Source organism: Syngnathus acus, chromosome 19 (assembly GCF_901709675.1).
Source record: "Syngnathus acus chromosome 19, fSynAcu1.2, whole genome shotgun sequence".
NCBI classification, from domain to species: Eukaryota; Metazoa; Chordata; class Actinopteri; order Syngnathiformes; family Syngnathidae; genus Syngnathus; species Syngnathus acus.
In genome coordinates, this window is record NC_051103.1 from 2,265,264 (window position 1) to 2,283,267 (window position 18,004).

The window sequence follows — 18,004 nt, forward strand, 5'->3', positions numbered from 1 at the left end:
ATTCTCAAATGCTATGCTAGCAAATACTAAAAGGTCATTCAAGCTTGGTAAAAAACAAAACAACAAAAACCAGTGGGTTTGCATTTATTGTTGTACCATGAGATGCTGAAGTGTCGTTACGTATTTGAGCTTGTCCCGTGGGTCCCTGCTTTTGTTGCGGTTAGCTCGGTTGACGGTGCCGATGGAGTGCACGGAGGAGCTTTTCTTGTTGGACGAGTGAGAGAGGCTGCTCCGCGACTGGCCAGCGTTGTGGTCGAACTGCATGAGGCAGAAGATGAGGTCTGAGGGCACCAGCTCGAAGGCGTAGGGCGGATTGGTAATGACGTATCTAAGAAGGACATTGAGGACGCCGACTGAAACAAACTCTGTGACACCTATGGCCATTAGGACACAAGACTCACCGCTTGGTGCACTGGCTTTGAGCGTTAAGATGTCCGTCACGTAGCCGATAGATGCCAAAACAGAGCATGTTGTATGTTTTCAGGGCTTTGCAAAACAGGTCGCCGTAACAACCGCCATCCTACAGAAAAATGAAGCATTTCTCACCAAACTACCACAGCAAAATGTCAACAGGAATGCTGATGCAAGGCCATCACCACAGCCTCACCCCGAGGTCAGCGAAGGGCCCGTCGTACAAGGCCAGCTGGGCCACGCGACAGCGGTCCCTGTTGGCCAGCGTCTGCGGCGTGCTGTAGCCGCCCCGCAGGGCGTTTTCCTCCGCCAGCAGTCCTTCCAGCTCCGGGGTGGCGCCGCCCGTCACCAGCGTGCGGATCAGCGTCAGGATGTTGTCGTTGAAGTACGTCTAAAGGAGGAGCACCGTACAAATACTTTGTTTTTACCTGCTATTATAAATATTTTTTTAGGTGGAGTGCTGCACTTACAGCGCTCATTAAGGAGTCCAGCACACTGACTGCGAAGGCGGTGCCGCAGGCAAACGGCTGGGTCAGGTAGAGCTCCGTGTCGGGGTCGTCGTCGTCGTCCTGGTCCAGGAACTGAACGTTGGAATCGTTAACTACAAACATCACGCAAAAAAAAAAGAAAAAAAACATACGGACATGCTTTAAGATATCACAATGAGATCAACCATACAAATGTGACATTTGAACAGCAAGCAGGATAGTTTAGATGTGAAGAGGATTTGTGTTTAGAATTTTCCAGCCAAAGAAACAACTCCAAGCGGAATGCTGTAAAATGTGGGCCCAAAGGCAAAAAGAAGCGCTGAGACCAAGCAGACCCATTTGTCAGCGTCTTCTCTTACCCAGCTCGGTAATCATTTGTATGCCGGTCCCACTGCTGTTATCCTGAGCGAGTGAAACGGCAGGCGCTTTTTGGCCCGCCTTTGCTAACGGGCATCGAGGGATAAACACGGGTTACTCCAACACGTTAGCGACGCGGGCGCTAACAGACGCACGTCAGGCCTACCCAGTTCAGTTATGATGGGAATGTTGGCCCCCGTCGTCACCAAGGTGTGACGCACGCGTCCGTGGATCGGGCTGTTCTCGGGAGACGACCGCTCCATACCCGGTGGCGTGAAGCCTGTGAGGGGCAAACACAGACGCAGAATTTCAATATCCTTTACAATTTCAATCAATCAAGCTGTCCCACAGTCTTTCTTGAATCACTTTGGCGTGCAATTTCCACCTATACATCTGGGTCGCTACGGCGCTCACCTTGGGAGTTGGCCTGCAAGACGCCGATGCTGTCGTCAAAGATCATGGATTTGATGTTGAGCGAGGCCAAGATGCACTCTTTGTCCTGCAGCGAGGCGTCATCGATATTGTTCTGATTGGCTGACAATACGACACACATGTCACACAGGTTGATGTTGACGGCCCTGAGGTCGGCTCGACTCAGCGGCGTGCCCTTATCCGGAGGAAAGGGGGTGGGAGATGAGAGAATGGAAATGTTGTTAGGCCAGCTACATCTTTACGACTTCTGTGCATTGAAATGATGTCGTCTGATACCATTTGCATCAAATAATATTGTTAGCTGAGCAGGGTTTCCAAAGATAAAGCCATGGGCTGCTTTTAACGATCACCTAAAGTTAAATTACATTTGCACTGAATACATTCTAAATAAAAATAAAATAAATAAATAAAAATAAAATAAATTCGAAACTGATATTAAATCAGAATTAAAAAAAGAGACTTCTATTCCATAGGAACCGAAGTGAGGTGCAATACAAGTGGCACAATGAATGAAGGTGACTGACGGGCAGGATGGAGACTTTGGGGAAATTGTGCAGCGTCTCCCACTCGCGCTTGAGGTACTCCAGCGAGCCCACAAAGACGATGTGCTTGAGCTCGTGGTAGTGGAAGTTGCTGGCCCTCAGCGGCATCACAAAGTTGCGCAAGCCAATCACTGCCGACTTGATGTCACCGAAGATGCACACCACCACGTGACCGCTCAGCACAGTCATGGCCGCTTCACTTCGAGTCTGACGAGGAGAAAGAAGCAAGATGAACACTGAAAATGACTTTGGTTCGCTATCCAAGGTCCTGAAGTGGAGTGTGGGTACTTGTGCCACGCTCACCAGGACGACCTTCTCAATGTCCTTGGACTGGCACCAGTGGAACATCCCCGTGGAGTCGTATTTCTTCACATTCTCGTCCACGCTTTCCATCTGCTCGCTGACGGAGATGAGGAGAGGGTCGTGTCTGAGGGAACAAGTGTTGAAAGATGATTTCCTGCCATGTCAGCCTTTCATCTGGATTGTTGACCGTGGACGATATTTGAAGCTACTCAAGCTGCAAAAGCCGCTTTCAGTTTTGTTTCTTTGCGTCCGTGCCCCAATTGAGCGCTCTGGTTAAACTCATGATTCTCTGCACAACGTTTGAGCTGTGAACTTGAATACAATAAAACGGAGGTGTTACCGTTGCAGGGCCGTCCTACCGTAGGATCTTTGGGGAGGAGTTGGGGGAATTCCTCATGCCTCCATTACGCTGCTTTTTTTTGGATGACTGTTGGTCATCTTCAACTGCAACGACATCATCCGGCTTGCATAGTCACATCACAGTCGGACAAAATAGTCTCCACGCTTTTTGTCACTCTCATTCCGCACTGCAACGTTTTTATAAAACATCCCTTGACTAAATCCATACATAATGGAGTTACATAGTGCATGACAAACAAAATAAAGCAAAAACTTTAAAACGTTGAGTGACGAGAGGAGAGGAAGGCGCACTTACTTGATTTTATGTATCCGTTGTAGGTGTTCTTAGCTGGGGGAGAAAAAAAATCAAACAGAAAATATTAATGAGAGGACCAGCGCCACAGATATATACATTAATATTCCTCAAAATTGAAAAGAGAGCGACGCTTTCATCATCGTTCAGGCGATTTAGTTTGAGTGTAGCAACCTCTGCTGGTGATTTGCTGTACTGCCACAGACTCAAATGGGCAGTCGAAATGTTTGCAAGTAGCAGTAATAAAATGTCAGCTTTTGTTTGATATCCTTGGCCTAAGTGGACAAAAGTAATGGGACAGCTACCCGCGATTCCACAACTTACATTTTTTGCATCCGCATTTCTTTATGCGCTTGGGATCCGTGACGTCATCGTGGCACGCTTTGCAGTAGAACAACGCCCTGTGGACGTGAGTGAACCAAACAATAAAGGAGTGTAGCAGCAAAAATGAATCATTTGTCAGAGTTACCTCTTGACTTCTTTGGCGTCGCTGGCAATGAAGAAGCCCAACGTCCCCTCCTGCATCTTCACATGGTTGCCAGGGTTGATGAGCGTGCTGATCAACAAGGCCAAGCGACATCATTACGGATTGAAAATCTTCAATTCTTGACAATCAATGAATAGGTTACCTGCTCTCCCGCTGATCAGACTTGTACTCGATAGCTATCAACAGCAGCTTCAGCTTCACGTAGCACAGTCTGAAAAGAAAGGAATCATTTTCAAAAGAACGTACACTAAGCAGCTCGGTGGTGCAGCATCATCACCGAGTACTCACTCGCAGATAACAGGAAAGGACAAGCCCACGAAGGCACTTGACAGGTACTCGGTGTACATCTCGTTGGCGACGCCCTCCAAGTAATACTTCTGCCACGTGTCCTCCTCGATCTGCGCCATGGTCAAAACAAAGGTAAAAAGCGCTTTGGCCAGGTTGAGCACCACTGTGCTTCTCAAGTACCTTGATGAAGGACCTCATAGAGAAGAGGTTGGCCAGCATGGTGGACAGGCCCTGAGCCAGGCAGCTCTGAGCGATGAAGCCCAGCTTGAGCTCGGCCAGGCAAATGGCGTCATCGCCCTCCTTCCAGTTCCAGCTGGGGATGTTCAACAGATGCGCCTGAAAATGTCCATGTAACCATCATCCTTATCATCTGAATAACACGGGCAAGAAATCAATCTATGTCCACTCGACATCTTTGAAAATGGCGGCCTGCACTCAATGATTGTAAAAAAACCAGGGTTGACATTGCCTACCTTGTTGTGATACTGCAACATCTGAGTGATGATGCGGATCTTTGGGTGGTAGTTCTTGATGGAAATGACCCTATCATGACATAAAAACATCAGGACTTTCGATTATTTTCTGGGACATTGGTATGACATGACTGACCATGTGGCTCACCTCATAATGTTGGAGGCGTCCTCGGCATCTGGATCGGCGCAGTATTTATTAGCTAAGATCAAACAGGCGTCGGCTGATTCGATCTGTGGGTCAAAAAAAGATTTGTGTCTAAATTGGGTGGTGAAAATGGGCTGGGCTGGGCTGAGCTGGGCGCTTTTACTTTGACTCTGGCCAAATCGTGAGGGTTGAGAACGGAGCCCTGGTAGAACTCCACCTGGGTGAAGTGACGTTTGAACAAGGCTTCCAGCTCAAGATTAGGGGAAATACTGAAAAACAGAAACAAAATTGGTGTCACTTTCAAAATACACTGCAACACAAGTTGAATTTGTGTTTGTTTGTTACTCACTTATGGAGAAAAACAATTTCTACATTGACATCATCCCTGTCCTTGTGTAGGAAGTCTTTGAGGAAGTTGGAGACGCTCTCCAGCGTGATGTGGCCGCACACCACGATGTGCCTGACGGGAAGACCGTAGACGTTTTAGTCAACTTTCCAGCGGGGCGCACGGAGACAAGAGCGCCATGCGAGCCATGAACAGACAGACATGAGAAGCGATCAGCGTTCAGGTGATTAAGTCAGGCCGTGAAAGGGGGAAGGACGAACGAGCACTGAATGGGATGGAGAAAGCAAGCGGGCCAGCCGTGACCGAGCGTTGGTGGATTAGGAGGGGGGGATCAGAGTTGATTTAAAAGGAGATTATGACATCCACACATTTTCCATTTTCATTTGTCCAACAAAGACAATTTAAAGATAATACGGGCTTAGATCTTTACATGCTGCTCTAAATTGGAGAAAATTGCTTTAAAAAAAGCGCTTCAACAGATGACCTAAAAAATAATGGAGCACCATTCTGGTCATTTTCTTCTTCTTCACTACTGTTTAAGGACAGATTTGATCTTGTTAAAGGCATAACATTTGTATTTGTCTTGAATCATTTTATTTTGTTTATGTAACATGTCTTTGCATTTGTTTATGTAACATGTCTTTATATTTTATTTATATTTTTTTCATTCCATTTTGTATTTATGTCCAAAACATTAGTTTTAACATTCATATTTTATTAAATATCTTTTATTTTGAAAATTTGTCAAAAATATTGTCATCAATAAATATATGAAAAAAAATAAAAAATAATAAATGACATGATGCGCTGTTAGTTGTTGACAACTTTCTTGAAAGAACATGTCAATTCTGTCACTTTGTAATGTCAGCATGGCTAAGCAAAATGGAGAAAAAAAAAAAAAAAAAAATGGCAGCAAAAGCCAAAAGCAGAGCGGCGGGGGATAGAAACAGCGTGATCCAATTCAATCCAAGGGTCCACATTAAACAAAATTGAAGCAGTTTAATGTCAAGATTCAATGCGGGGAATGGAATTATATCATACATACCCTTTCTTTCATGTTTTCCACATCCTTTGGCCCAATATACATAAAATGATTGTCTTTCTCATCATTTGTGAGAAACACCTTTAAGGGAAACACGCTACAGCGCTAATAAATTGCCACGCTTCGAATAGCCCATAAAGCCGTATTTTTCATTCGAGGCAACACTTTGGAAAAGGTGTTTACTTCTTGCCAAGGGCCGTGCGGAGCAGTAGACTAGCTGTTCTCAAACTTCTGAAATCCAGCACTACAAAGTATATTTAACATTATTGTAAACTAGGGTAAGACAAAAAAATAAAAAGATAAAGCACAGCACAGTAGTCTCATTTCATCTGGCTACCTCGGCAAGACAACAAAGGAAACACATTTTGTCAAAATGTCACCCCCGTATGTAGCTATGTCCTGAGGGTGTAGGTCAGACTGAAGAAAAAGGCCAAGAATGTTCCAGAAGCAAAGCGCCAAAAAAAAAAGAAGACAAACAAGAAAGCACAGCCAAAGCCAATTAAAATCATTTTTTCCCCCAGCGCTGGATGGAAAAAAAACTCCAGCAAGCTACGACACATTAAATGAACAATAAATACACTATATATTATTTGATGTGTTTACATTTTTATGTGTACTATACGATTATCTGATCGACTTTTAAGAGATGTACTGCAAATGGAACGGAATGATTAAATGATACACAATGATGGAGTGAACGCAAACACAAACAAATATACAAAACTGCCAGGCTGATTTTTTTCAGACATGGTACAATAAGTATGGAGTGTCACGAAACAAGTATAGCGCAAACTATCGACACAAAAATGGAGTCATGTTTCAATATACTACAAATATGTTAGAATTCTATACGGGAAATACTATAAGTAAAATTTGGAGACTAGTCAACCCGTTGATGAGTCAACATGCCGACTAGTCAGTTTCACTTTGCTTTTAAAAAGGAACAACACAGCAACAATTTCTAGCGAGCGGACGCGAAGCAGAAGCAGCGGCAAGACAAGAAGCAGACAAAAGGAAGGAAGGAAGGAAGGAAGGAAGGAAGGAAGGAAGGAAGGAAGGAAGGAAGGAAGGAAGGAAGGAAGGAAGGAAGGAAGGAAGGAAGGAAGGAAGGAAGGAAGGAAGCATGGCCCAGGTCTTCAGTCACAGTGTGACTTGAACGCCGAGATGTTTACATCTCATATTTCTCACCAGGAGAAAACAAAAGAAAAAGTCACACAAAAACCACACCAAAGAACATGGTTGGACTTACTTTCTGCCTCTGGTCGAGTTATAACTCCCTCCGTATTTCTTCCGATTAAGGATGAGAGCGGCAATTTCTGGCACGTAGCGGGCAAACATGGCCTACATGCGTGGAAAAGAAAAAGCAACACACACAAAAAAAGGGGGGGGGGGCATGCAGGAGAAGCCTCAGCTGCGGCCTCCCGGAAAATACTTACTTTCTGCCATTAACGGCACTATAGGAACCACCGTATTTCTTGCGGTTGCCTATTAACTCTATGATTTCAGGCACGTAGCTCGCAAACATGGCCTAAGGAGGACACAGGAGACAGAAAAGGTCGAGCAGAGTCAAAAAAAAAAAAGGGCAGGCTCACTAACTTGAAGATTTGGTCCCAGATTTGGCAGGTAAAGGAGATTTTTCAAGGCGAGGCATTGCACACTTAACAATGACTGCAAGTGTGTTGCGTCAATGTAGCCTGAAATTTGATCCAGTTACATTGCCAAAAGAAAAACAACAAAAATGAAAATGGTGAAGCACTATCAAATGTTGTCAATTGCCAATTTGATGAGCCGTCACGACGAGGTCCATACTTGAGGGCAAAAATGAGAAGTGAATGCAGGGAATTTCATGTGTGATACCTTTAAACAACAAACTACGAAAGTGAAATCCTTAGTTGCCATGTTTAGGTCAACAAACACGCCAAACCATGATTTTCGACAATGCCCTCGATGCAAGTCATCTGTCACGGAGTCTTTAGAGATGTTTTTTTATTTATTTATTTCAAATGCTGCATTTATCAAATGGTGTCATTGCAAACCATTCCAGTTTGGGTGTTTGTTGTAGTCAAGAAGGGGTTTACAAGGTTCAAAGCTCAGGAGGTCAGGAAGTGGAAAGGACGGGGGGGCGAGCCACCTGAAACCGCAATGCTTGAACAATTCACGATAGTCAGCTATAAGTGACTGACACGTGGCAATTGTGTGAATGCTGAGATAAACAATAAAGTCACAAGTCATAATTTTGTTGCTTTGCATTTTACCGAAATATTTGTCTCCAATGTTTCCGAAAATGAAAAAATGATGACTTCTCTCAGCATCGGCACAATGATAAACAAGATAACATCTCTCTTTTTTTCAATGAAGGAGAGGATTTTCTTTACCAGACCACCAAGGATGAAGAAGACCATAAAGAGTCGGCCCAGGGTGGTTTTGGCATAAACGTCGCCGTAGCCCACCGTGGACATGGTGACCATCAGCAGGTACACGCATTCCCAGTATGAAAGCGCTTGAGAGTTCTGAAAGTTCTCCCAAGGATCCCCGGAATTCTCCACCTGGAATCATACGTGGAAAACGGACTCACGCTGGGAACCCTAATAAAACGCCACAAGATGGCAGCAGAATACTTTTTGTTTTTATTAAATGGGGATGAAAGTCCACAAATCACTTCAAAATAGTTGCTTAGTACACAGATCTTTTCAATCATGTGGCGATCCAAAAGTAAAAAAATGCTCAGTAGTCCAAGTAGGGTAACGAAGTATTTGTACTTGGACTAGTGAGCAAAAATCAAGCGCTAGGTGGCAATGTGTGGACTTACCAAATGAATGAATCCGGCTGCCGTGAGCCATGTGCTGATGAAGATGGAACACAAGTTGACCAGCTTGATGGAGTTGCTGGGGCAAACAAAAAGAATAGTTTCATTCACAGCATACAATTGCTTTTACATTAAACATGGAATCTTGTATTCTCATAAAGCAAATCAAAGAGTAGACACTCAAGAAAAAGAAACAAGAAAAATTCTTACCTCGTCTTGAGTATATTCAAAAACTGTAAAATTTCCGAGAACTGTATCAACCTCAAGGCCCTTAAGAACCTCAAGCCTGCGGGGCAAAAGCAAAAAAAGAAAAAAAACAAAGAAACAAAATAAGTCCTTGCATGTTAAAAATGAAAGAAAAATGACCTGAGAGTTAATCTCACATCAGCTTCAGCGGATTCATTTCCAAACTCAACAACACCCGAGAAAAGCTCCCACTGCCGCGTGCAACTTATTTTGTGAATGGTTGAAGACCATCAAAGGCCGCCAGCAGGTGGACGTGTCACCGCCACACCAAAATGGACCAACGGGAAGCAAAGCTATGGTTGCTTTGCGCACGTCTTACCCCAGTAGGAGACGGCGCGGAAGCAGGAAGCCAAGCGGGAGCCGCCACCGTTCTCCCGCTCGTCTTTGTCGTGGCCGTTGCGGATCCGATATCCTTTCTGGAAAAGCTCGCCGGTGGATTTCTTGCGTCGCCTTGTGGCAGACACTGTTTGGATGCCGTCGTCGGGCCCCTTGTACACCAACATCTTGGTGGGAATCATTTGCGAACGTCTTTTGAGTCCAAACTAGAAACTTTGGTCCTCTGCACTAGCCCGCTAGTGCGCTTGTGGCCAGCTTAAAACGGTCACAATATTAGCGCGGCACAACGGCGTATAAGCTCCTTTCGGATTCATCCCGAGAAGTGGGAACAAGCGTGTCCATCAACCTGACCTCAAGGTCAGCCCTTAGAGCCCGCAACAAATGTCCTGTTCCCTTAAGCTTCGCAAAAGAACAGCTTGTTGTTTTTAAGCGGGAAAATGCCGACCACGTGACACCGTGCGTGTGTCGAACGCCAGGAGAAAATCTGCGGGACAGTATTTACATTTTTTTTTTTTTTTTGCAAATCCCAGAAATAATGCCAGATGCTGTACAGTAACAAAGCCATTGCACTGGAGAAACATTTGCACAATTGTTAACTTTTGGCATTCATGTAGTTAGAACCAATAGTCATACAGTGTGTTCTCTATTGTACTGAATTCATTTTAATGTATTGGATGTTTTTCACATTTTAATATAGGATATTTTAAATAGAAAGACTAGTACAAACTAATATGAGCTGTCAATACAGTATTGGAATCAAAACGATCAGAAATAAATGTCTAAATATAATCAAGTGTCTGATGTGTTGACACTACAGTGACAGTGGCTTAGAATCTCCACTAGAGGACGCCACCCTTAAAATTACACTGGCCGGTTCCACCTGAGTTTTGGCAACATTCACAGCCCAGATGACATTACGCAACACATTTGTCACACTTTGTGTTTGCTTGTGTGTGCGCGTGCGCTCGACTTTGTTCCTCACCAAACGAAATAAACATTTAAAGCCATCTGCAATAATCCCCGATAGTCCCTCATTTCCTGTCACCATCAAAGCCGGTTACGGCATTGTACTCGTTTGCCCGCCCACCTTCCAAAATCATGGCCCAATTCCACTCCAGTGCGATTTGCCTGCACAGGTAAAGGACGCACGTGTAGCACAACACTGCGCAAACACTCACACACTCACTAGGGTGCAAAAAACCGCCAGAGTCTGAGAAGCGGCGCGGCGAGGAAGTTACCGAGCCAGCTCCGGTTGAGGTAGACGGACACGAAGACGGGCGGCACCGTGAAGAAGTCCACCACCGAGTTGACCTCCAGCCAGAACCACAACTTGTCGCTGGCGGCGATGAACTGCCGATGACAACGTTTCATTTGGCGGGATTACTTTCATGCCATCCTCCTTTAATAATAAGCACAACTTGGATTTATTGTTATGGCGTCAGCACACCCAGGTAGGATTCAAATGGATGTGCATTTATTTGGGTATTCAGTTTCAAAGTTAAAATCATGTATTATACAAAAATAATTATTATATGATTCTAGATTTGTATTTTTTTTTTAATTCATTCACAATGAAATGTGGGTTGGCTACTATAATAACTGAGGACATTGTGATTTGTTTTGCTGTGACTCACTCGGAGGCCAAAGTACAAAAGGAAGAAGATGTTGAAGGCCATGTCGATCTGCAGCGTGACATCCTCGTAGAAGTTTTGACACGACTCGATGGGACTGCGGGACACACAGACCCGAGAAAAAAATGCACGTCAACGACCATCGCGTCACAATGGAGATTTCGGATGCACATCATTCATCGTCTTTTGTCCGCAAAAGACGTCAGGAAGAAGCGTGGCTTCGTCATCACCGGTGCAGTGGACGGCAACGTGACGCATGCACTCACAAGCATTGTCTCGGTGCGCAGCCGGCCTTGAGCCTTAAAAAGCTGCTACGCACGCATGCACACGAGCATGTGTGCGTGTTTAAATTTGATTTGGGGTGTTGAAAGCAGCAGTTTAAGACTTAAGTGCATGCAAAGGTTGCGTCCGTCAAGCAGCCATAAGAAATGTCGGGGAGCCTCACCCTCAATAAACCCTCGTATCTGGCACAAATAAAGAGAAATCATTGAAGCAGGCACAAGTTAGTAAGGATCCTGCATTTATTTTATCATTGCTGAGGTTGAACTTTATTAACACCTCACCTCAAAAAAGCCTTTGGTCAAATTCATACCTTGCATTATTCGCCAGGTGGGCCATCCATTTAAAAGACTAAGTTGATAAAACACCTCAAATACTCTTTTTGCCCCCTTGGGAGAACATAATGAATATGTTATATAGTTGATTGGCTTTATTCTGTAATTGTTTTCAAGGAGTAGACAATGCCCCAAATATAGGCTCTACGGAAAAAAAAAAAAAAAATACACTGCACTGTGTCTTCTTTTGTACTGTCAGGAATAATTAATATTGTATGAGCTCAAATAATGGCTTCCCCTTTATTGAGGCCATGTCACAACTAATCGCTTGGTGAGTTATCTAATTGGGGGAAAAAAGATCAACTGCACCTCAAATAGCCATTGCTCCAATTAATTTTTATGACGCATTAATACAGGGAACAAAATAGTAACGCATCCCAGACAGAAGAATTGAATGCTGCTCGATTTTCATTATCCGTCGGGTGTTACTGAAAAACAATTAGATGACTTTCATCAAATTAATTTCAAACTCATTTGTTACATGGAAACAAAATTCTGACCAAAGTGACTGGGATGTCCTTGCCCATTAAACAAAAACGAGCAGCCTAGACGGACGGGGCAGCCAAACAGCAGCGCGCAGTGACGGCGCGTCCGTCATCGAACGCAGCGCTAATGACGGGAAGGAAAGGCCGGATCGTGCCAAACCCAACTGCAAATTTGAACCCAGGGCAGTGAAAAATGAGTACCGGAACAAGGCCAGGGGTTGAAAGTTCACCACTCATCGGTTGAAAAGGTAACGAGAGCACAGCGTGAAAGTGGACACCGGCCCGTTGACGTGATGGAGCCGCCCCAGCCGAGCCGCCTGCGTTGATTCGTGTCGCGGCGGCTTCCTGCTTTGGCTTCTTTGACTTCCTTTTGTCTAATGAGCGAATGTTTCACCCACAACAGGAACTTTGGACTTTCCCTTAGCTTCATTGACCTTTACACCATGCTGGCACGCAGACGTTTGGGTGGCAACAATTTCAATGGCACCGTTAGTAAACAAAGCCCAAAACTTGTCTTGGTACATCACTCCCGATAAGAAGTCATACTCACTCTGAGGAATCAAAGAAGTATATCATCAGAGCTCCGATGCTGAGGGCAAACACCAGCACCACCTGAAAGATGAGAAAAGTTGATTGTCACATGGCGACGTTGTTGTTGTTGACGCAAGGTTACAAATGAAGGCTTGTTTACCGTATCTGTGTTCAATGAGCAAAATGTGTTTACACACTCCTCACTTGTGTGTAACTAAAACGGCAAAGTGACGGATGGCGGCATCGTCTTACAAGCAAGCCAGGAAGCGAGTGCGTGTGGCTCCAACGCAAAATGTCTTCTTTTCAGACTCATTTTTGAAAGTTGGAGCCCTTTAATCAACATTCTCCTTAAAAAAGTTCTTCTTCGACAAATAACGCTTTATTAAAACATCAAATCATATCTTCTGATCCTTTCACAAACTTCAGCTACCACACCACAAGTGATGCATTAACACAACCTGCGTATCCCGATAAGTGTGGAAGCTAGCGGCTATGTTAGCCACAAAGGAATTCGCTCGAGTGGGTTAAGTGAATTTTGACAAAAAGGAGCTCAAACACACAGCGTCGAAACTTCTCGGCACACTTATTAACAGCAAAAAGACTACCTCCTTTCTTTTCCTTCCCTAAGCACTTCTTACACGCAGCCGACAAATATGTCTGCACCTGTTTACGTCTTTTCCGGAAAAGAACGAACTTAATTGCACGACGAGCACCGAAGGTAAAGACGGTGTCTCTCATTGATACTTCACCATGATTCGCTAATGCCACGAACATCATATTATTTTTTTTCTTTATTGTTACAAGACAATTTAATCATGCTTCGCTTCTCATCAGCATACTCTAATTTCCTATCATTTTGAACAAAATATATATTTATATTATTTACATTTAATTTATAGTTACTTTTAAATTAATTGCACGTCGAGCGCCCTGATTTGCTAATGCCTCGAATATCATACTTATTAACTTTTACTTATTGTTATAAGACAATTTAATAATGCCTCAGTTCTCATCAGCATATTCTAATTTCCTATCCTTTAAACGAAATACACATTGGTTTTATTGACATTTAATTTATAGTAACTCAATTTACATAACATTATATTGTTGATATTATATTCACACTGTCAGTGTAAATGCCGCCTGTACTCAAGTCAGCCAAGTGTCCCACCATCAGTGTTGCTGCTATTGCACTCTATTTATGTTAATAGCCAAGATGTAAACAATGAGTTGGGACTTTAGAGACTCATTAGAAGGACACCCTGCGTCACTGGGACGCGACACTGACATCAACAAAGCACAGTAGACACTTTAAAAAATGCCCCAACTGGCTGCAGAGCTAATGCCACCAGCTCACAACATACGGCCACCGTCATTTCGGAGCAAAAGTCCAGAAACCTGTTGTGCTTGCTGCAGGAATTTTGCCAAATGACATTTTGGACGGTGTGAGGCCTGAGAAGAAGAAGTGAAACAATGTCCACTGTAATAATACTTGAAATAAATAACATGAGTTGTCAACTTGACAAGCAAAGCACTTCTACTCTAAATACGATACTCAAGCAAAAACCATAACTGTAGCACCAAATAATAATGGCATTGAATGCACTCAAAGTGAGTGCATGATGTTATATAGGTTGCACAGTTACGAGCAGGGAAATATGATCATGCGTGTGAGCAGGACACATGTCATCCAGCGTATGAGCGCCACTCCAGTGCCGCAAACGGCATCTCTGTTTTGATTTAAGCCTCCCTGGCAGCGGCCCAAACAGTGGCGGCACAGAGACAAGGCTCAAAGAGCTTAGCGTGGCTGACGTTCGCTCACGAACACCAAATGTACGTTTGGGCCCTGAAGACAAGACAGAAGAGGATTCCCCCCGGCGTCTGTCATTCAATCTTGCGGACTTCCTCGACATGATGGCCTCTCGTAATGCGAGATGGCGTGCGACTCATTAGCTGCTTTTATTGGACAGAGGCTGAAAGGATGCAAAGGCGGCGTACGCGCCAGTGGATCGAAAAACAAGACCTGCTGATTGGAGAGAGGAAATAGAGCAAATCTCCAGCATGCGACCCAGGTCAACAAAATAGAAACATTGTACTTTCCTAACCAGAAGAAATGATTGATTTGACACTCTCCCACACAGAAGACAAAGTACTTAGCTTAGACATTGTGTCGATGTTGGATGACAACGCGCAATAAGGCATCGAATGACACACGGGATCCCCCAAGGCACGCGTGTCACCACCAACGCATTGTCTGCAAAGTCAACACGCTTTTATTTCAGGCTCCCGTGAGCTAATAAGACTTTATTGACTCAAACACGACTTACTGCTAATTAAAGGAGCAGAATGGCAAAATAGAACAAAGTAAAAATACCACATTTAAGCCAACGAAAAGCTTTGAGCGGGAGAAAGCTGTGCAATTTTATTCTTTATCCTCTGCGGAGAATGGCTAATATTACAGCAATAAAATGAGTATAGCAGTATATAGAGTGTAACTGGGCGAGTGTGTGTGACAATGGGCTTTGGCGTGGCCCATTAAAGAGCTGAACACACACAGGTCTGCTAGTTAAGCCGCCGTTGCCGTGGCAACGCCACTCGACTGCTGTACTTCCAATTCATGTATCATGTCGTACCAGCTGCGATGGAGGGGGGGGGGGGTGTTTACGTGCTACTGTTTTGGTCGGCAACACCACTTTGTGCTCATATTTGCTTAGGAAAGCCTTCTCTCTGAACTGAGGTAATTCCACTCATTACCCGAGTGAGTCGACTACCCTCACTTGACCAGATGTGTTCTCTCCAAGGGGGATTATGGGATGCCAGCGTGTGACCTTAATACACTGTTTAAAGCTCCCCCCCGGGTCTTTGTCCGTCTCGCCGAGACGGGCCGGGCGACCATCATCGGACGCCGAGTACTCACCAGGACTCGTCCCGTCAGCGTCTGAGCGGAGATCATTACTCCCGCCCAATCTTTCACCGATGTCATCCATCCCACCTCGCTGGCCATCGCCGCCTCGTCTTTGTTGGTGCGTTTGAGGACGCCGTCAACCGGGGTCAGCCGGTGCGGTTCCTGAATGAAAGTGGGACAGAAAATGATATACATATATTTTTTTCTTTGATTGGGAGTAAAGTGGGGGCTGGCTTGACTGAGTGGAGCCCAGCCTGAACGTCACCTGCTTCATCATTTCTGTGCATAATCCTTCTAAAAAAAAAAAAAAAAAAAAAGCAGTAAAACAAAAATAGCCAAGCGTTAATTATGTGCTAAAACCGTGCAGCTCTTTTCCGACACCTCACTAATCACATTCAATCGAGGGCGGCGCTCGAACATTCAATTAGTTGGCGAGGCCTTATGCTGCAGTCGAGGAAGGTCGAAAGTCGGATTTATCCCGCTCGGATTTTACCAGTTCCGAAAGCGTTGGAGGCGAATGTTGATTTCGATAGATTGTTTGGTTTTCTCATTTATCACAACACAAGTTGTGTCCAACAAACCTTCTTCACAATGTCCTTAATTAAAGATATATATTTAATTAATTTCACCAAATAACTTCATCGGGGGGGGGGGGATGACATCCAATTATTCTCCTGAGGCTTTGATTTGATCTGAAAAGGTCGCAGGCAGAAGAGGAGGTATCAGAGAGTGGCATTTGCCGCTATTGTGATGAAAAAAGAAGTGCATCTATTATTCAAAGTGTCAGAATAGAAATCAGATCGCTTCAAGGATGCAAGGGGCCGAGGCGAGCTTTAAAAGTCCGTCCAGACCACGTTGAGCAAAGCACAGCGGGCGGGCAGGCAGACACTCACCTTGAAAGAATGGCACACATTTAAAGACCTCCTTTTTACTCATGCTTATTTGATGTATAATTTAGTGTACTTTTAACAATAAAAAAAAACAGAAGGGCAAACTTTTAAAATTGGAACAGCGTCTGGCTCTCCTTGCCCATATGCATCACAACATTGGGGTGGCAAAGTGTGCCAGCAGCATGCTCTCAAAAAGTCAAAACTGAGAGAGAAAAAAAGGGGGAAAAGATGCTGGTGCAGTTCCGAAAAGTGCTAATGACATGATAGAGGTGGGCCAAGTGGAAGGAGGTGGGCGGGGCGGGGCAGGTGGGAGGTGTTCCTCGTGCATGCAACTTCCAATTTACACACAAGATGCAGATAGACTATACGTCGAAGAAGCACGCACACAAACGCTCCTCGCTTGCTAGTTGCTTAGCAACAACAACAACAACAAAAGATTTACACGGCACGCGTGCAAGAACCTGACAATGCACTTCCAAGCGGATGCATTTTCAGAAAGATAAATAAAGAAAGGAAATGACGCTGGAGTGTTTGTTTTTGGTGAACGCTTAGGCCTAATACCGACGGCTACAGTCTTCTTTTTTTAGATGCTGTCAACAGTTGGCCCGGCCATGAGCACCAATGTTTTGGTGGGTCGACGGCGCACATCATACCTTCTTGTCTCGGCAGTGGCAGCAGACGCTCCACAGATACTTGAGGGTCCGCCACAGCAGGATGATGAAGAGCCCCCCGAAGAAGGTGACCATAGACGAGGCGAGGAAAGCCCACCACATGCGCTGGCCGTTGCTGTCGCACGGCACGTCGGGCGAGAAGGGGATGATGAGGTTCATCTTGGCCATGTGTACCGACGGCTCCGAGCTCAGCCGCTCGCGGCTCTTCGCCATCTCGGGGCCGCCCCTTTCAAAGCAGTTTGGTTCGCCGGTGCTCGGGGGCCATCGTGGCGAGTCGGCGGCCGGGGTGCGGCGCCTGCCGAGCGGCCGCAAAAGTTGGGCTGGCTGGACGTGGCTCGGTACTGCTGGGGGCCAACTTGCTAGCAAATGGGAGGATCCAGCGTGCAGGCGACGCCGACGCGCCTCGCTTCGTCGTGCGTCATCCGGTGCGTAAACGTCTCGTTCGATCAGCCTAAAAGAAGGTGGAGGCGCTGAGAGTCAGTTCAGTGTTGACGCTGATTCTGTTGAATCCGCTGCACGATTCTTTTCCATCCCAAACGACAAAAAAACAATTGATGGTAAGGTTTGCGTGGCTGCTCGGTGTCTGACCGTCGCACGCTGGGAGGGGAGGCGGCCTGGATTCTGGCAGATGTACAGGTGGTGCTGGGAGGAGGGAGGAGAGATAGAGAGATGGAGAGAGAGAGCGCGCGAGAGAGAGAAGAGGAGGAGGCGGCGCTAAAGAGTGCAGACCTGATGCTTCTGGGCACAGGCCCAGAGAGGAAGTTCTTTACCACCGAATTGAAGCTTTTTTTGTCAGAGGCAGCGGCGTTGTCAGTGTAGACGGCGCCCTCTTGTGGACAAACCTCTGAACTACTTTATTTATTGCTTTTTGGGATTGCATGCAAGAAAGGGTCTTTGAAAAGAATGCACAAACAAATTTGACC

General features: G+C 45.2%; 1 protein-coding gene across 11 annotated transcripts; it reads right to left on the reverse strand.

Annotated features, from left to right (window-relative positions):
* Nucleotides 1-67: 67 nt before the first annotated feature.
* LOC119138223 (calcium-activated potassium channel subunit alpha-1-like) lies at nucleotides 68-17,844 on the reverse strand. Of its 11 annotated transcripts, XM_037278075.1 has the most exons (29): nucleotides 17,064-17,268; nucleotides 15,533-15,682; nucleotides 12,635-12,696; nucleotides 10,989-11,082; nucleotides 10,593-10,704; nucleotides 8,983-9,058; nucleotides 8,776-8,851; nucleotides 8,342-8,512; nucleotides 7,403-7,494; nucleotides 4,928-5,038; nucleotides 4,742-4,847; nucleotides 4,582-4,664; nucleotides 4,434-4,503; nucleotides 4,141-4,296; nucleotides 3,961-4,070; nucleotides 3,815-3,883; nucleotides 3,655-3,741; nucleotides 3,510-3,586; nucleotides 3,189-3,221; nucleotides 2,893-2,977; nucleotides 2,534-2,657; nucleotides 2,213-2,437; nucleotides 1,671-1,863; nucleotides 1,423-1,536; nucleotides 1,259-1,342; nucleotides 882-1,012; nucleotides 608-802; nucleotides 402-520; nucleotides 68-328 (listed from the first exon to the last, which is right to left on the reverse strand). In XM_037278075.1, the coding sequence occupies exons 1-29, from the start codon at nucleotides 17,247-17,249 to the stop codon at nucleotides 85-87; spliced, it is 3,435 nt and encodes a 1,144-aa protein (XP_037133970.1). In that variant the 5' UTR covers nucleotides 17,250-17,268; the 3' UTR covers nucleotides 68-84. The 11 variants fall into 11 exon arrangements, with proteins under 11 accessions (XP_037133970.1, XP_037133963.1, XP_037133962.1 ...); XM_037278068.1 differs by lacking the exon at nucleotides 1,259-1,342 and having other exon boundaries at nucleotides 418-520; nucleotides 17,064-17,843; XM_037278067.1 differs by lacking the exon at nucleotides 1,259-1,342 and having other exon boundaries at nucleotides 17,064-17,839.
* Nucleotides 17,845-18,004: the final 160 nt, after the last annotated feature.

What these genes read in the sequence shown, in the direction of transcription:
- LOC119138223 (XM_037278066.1), bottom strand. Translation starts at nt 17,294, where the DNA reads ATGGCGAAGAGCCGCGAGCGGCTGAGCTCGGAGCCGTCGGTACACATG. An exon ending in GACGCCAAAGAAGTCAAGAG is followed by an intron (nt 3,587 to 3,654) that starts GTAACTCTGACA and finishes TCACGTCCACAG; the next exon opens with GGCGTTGTTCTACTGCAAAG. An exon ending in GAAATGCGGATGCAAAAAAT is followed by an intron (nt 3,222 to 3,509) that starts GTAAGTTGTGGA and finishes TTTCTCCCCCAG; the next exon opens with CTAAGAACACCTACAACGGA.